We start from the raw sequence: 2182 nt of genomic DNA on the forward strand, positions 1-2182 counted from the left end.
GGCTTCATTCCAGGGATGCAGGGATGGTTTAATATACAGAAATCCATCAACGTAATCCACTATATAAACAAACACAAAGACAAAAACCACATGATCATCTTAGATGCTGAGAAAGCTTTTGACAAAATCCAACACCCATTCATGATAAAAGTTTTGGAAAGATCAGGAATTCAAGGCCCATACCTAAACATAATATAAGCAATATACTGCAAACCAGTAGCCAACATCAAACTAAATGGAGAGAAACTTGAAGCAATCCCACTAAAATCAGGGACTAGACAAGGCTAACCACTTTCTCCCTACCTATTAAATATAGTACTTGAAGTCCTAGCTAGAGCAATTAGAAAACAAAATGAGGTCAATGGGATACAAATTTGAAAGGAAAAATTCAAAATATCACTATTTGCAGATGATATGATAGTATATATAAGTGACCCTAAAAATTCCACCAGAGAACTCCTAAACCTGATAAACAGCAACACCTTAAATGGTACTTCAAACTCTTATTTCACCACAAATTTAAGTATTGAAATGGATAATAAACAACATAGCAAAATTTGAAGGATACTATGAAATTATTTTCCAAATATCTTCAATGGAGATGCCTGCCACAATCACAGATCACAAGTCTTCTTACTCATACTTAACAAGTGTACAGAAGCCTAAGATGTGTATAGCTCACTTAAATACAGCACTAAGATAGCAGGGGCATGGAATGATTACTTCATACCTATATTCTATGACTCTTTCAGTTTTCCACACTTCTGTACCTGGTTGATTCTATAATTGTACTGTCTCATCTTCAGATTTGCAGGGGTGAAGGAGTGGATCTTCAGAGTGACTGGCTTCCTTTGCAGCATATTATCTTTGGGGTTTGGAATGATTCTTGCAAACAGCAAATACTGGCGCCTCTGGGAATTTGACAACAATGTTGTCCAGCTTGTTTATATTGGACTTTGGGAAGCTTACTATCATTGGGAATTTAACTTCCCTGATGATGAGACCATAATTCTGGTACACAGCCCTGTCAACTCGACCTGGACAATATCACCTGAATTTCAATGTGCACGGAACCTGATATTACTGGCAATGCTGATCAAACCTGTTGTTGTGATTTTTAGCTCAGCAGCTATTAAGGTCAGCATAATCAAAGCCGCAGTCCCCGAGATTCAGATAGTGTGCTACAAGTGTTCTGTCTTAATTCTGATCCTCAGCAGCCTTTGTACCATTATTTCTGTGACCTGGAACCATGTAGTAGATCTCTATGGTGAAACCACCCTTGACTTTCCACCAACCTTTCCAGTTAAGAAAGAAGCCCTGATTAAAAAACACAACACTAATGTGTTTCCAATGGGGCTCGTGACAACCACTCTGTCACTCTTTGGTGTGATTATGTTCCTCTATGAGATAAGGTCACTGAAATGTCAGAGGAAGCTGAATGCCCAGCAAGCTTCCAAGCAGGCTGAAGACAGGTCCATAAATGAGTGTGCTTGTGTTTGCAAAATGTGCCAGGAGACTCGCTGACAAAGTTTCCTACACCTCACAGTACTCCAGATAAAATAAAATATCACATTGATTTTCAGGGTATGTCTGAAGTTTTATCTTCTTCTTCCTGTTGAATGTGCTGCCTTCCTTAAAGGTATTCACATCCTAAACTTTGCATTCTAAGATGATATGTTCATGCATAAATCAAAGAACCAAACCAAGGTTAGAGGTTTGTTTTTAAATAAAACATACCACCCAGGTATTTAAGCATGCATCATAGTGGGGGCACTTAACACCTAATGTGTACTGAATGCAGAGCAGTACTTGCAGCCTGTTAGCACTGCTGAAAGTTCTTCTTGAATAAAAGACAAACAGTTCACTGGGTATTCTTCATGCTCCGAAGACTCTCCCTTGATGGAATTTTCTGAAATGCCCAGTCATTTTCAATGTTTTCTGAGGCAGAGAAGTGTTCCATGTAGGGAACAACTGAGTAGGATATGGGTGTGAATCATATATATGGAAGCTCTCAGAAGGTTAGAGTATTAGACTACTGCTATGTCCAAAATAATGCCATGGATCCACTCAGTACCAAAGAATAGACAAGTGCTCCCGAAGAAATAATGAAATATCCTCTCCAAACTAGAGAGACGTGAAGAGTGCTGATGTTTTAATGGAGCAGAGGAGACAAAGAATCAGC

General features: G+C 38.8%; 1 protein-coding gene across 1 annotated transcript; it reads left to right on the top strand.

Annotated features, from left to right (window-relative positions):
• Positions 1-806: 806 nt before the first annotated feature.
• LOC110314952 lies at positions 807-1524 on the top strand (the record flags this gene model as incomplete). Its single annotated transcript, XM_021189135.1, has 1 exon — positions 807-1524. A coding segment is annotated over one exon (718 nt), but the record flags the coding sequence as incomplete, so codon positions are not given.
• Positions 1525-2182: the final 658 nt, after the last annotated feature.

The sequence above is a fragment of the Mus pahari genome, unplaced genomic scaffold (assembly GCF_900095145.1).
Source record: "Mus pahari unplaced genomic scaffold, PAHARI_EIJ_v1.1 scaffold_14786_1, whole genome shotgun sequence".
In the NCBI taxonomy this organism is placed as follows: Eukaryota; Metazoa; Chordata; class Mammalia; order Rodentia; family Muridae; genus Mus; species Mus pahari.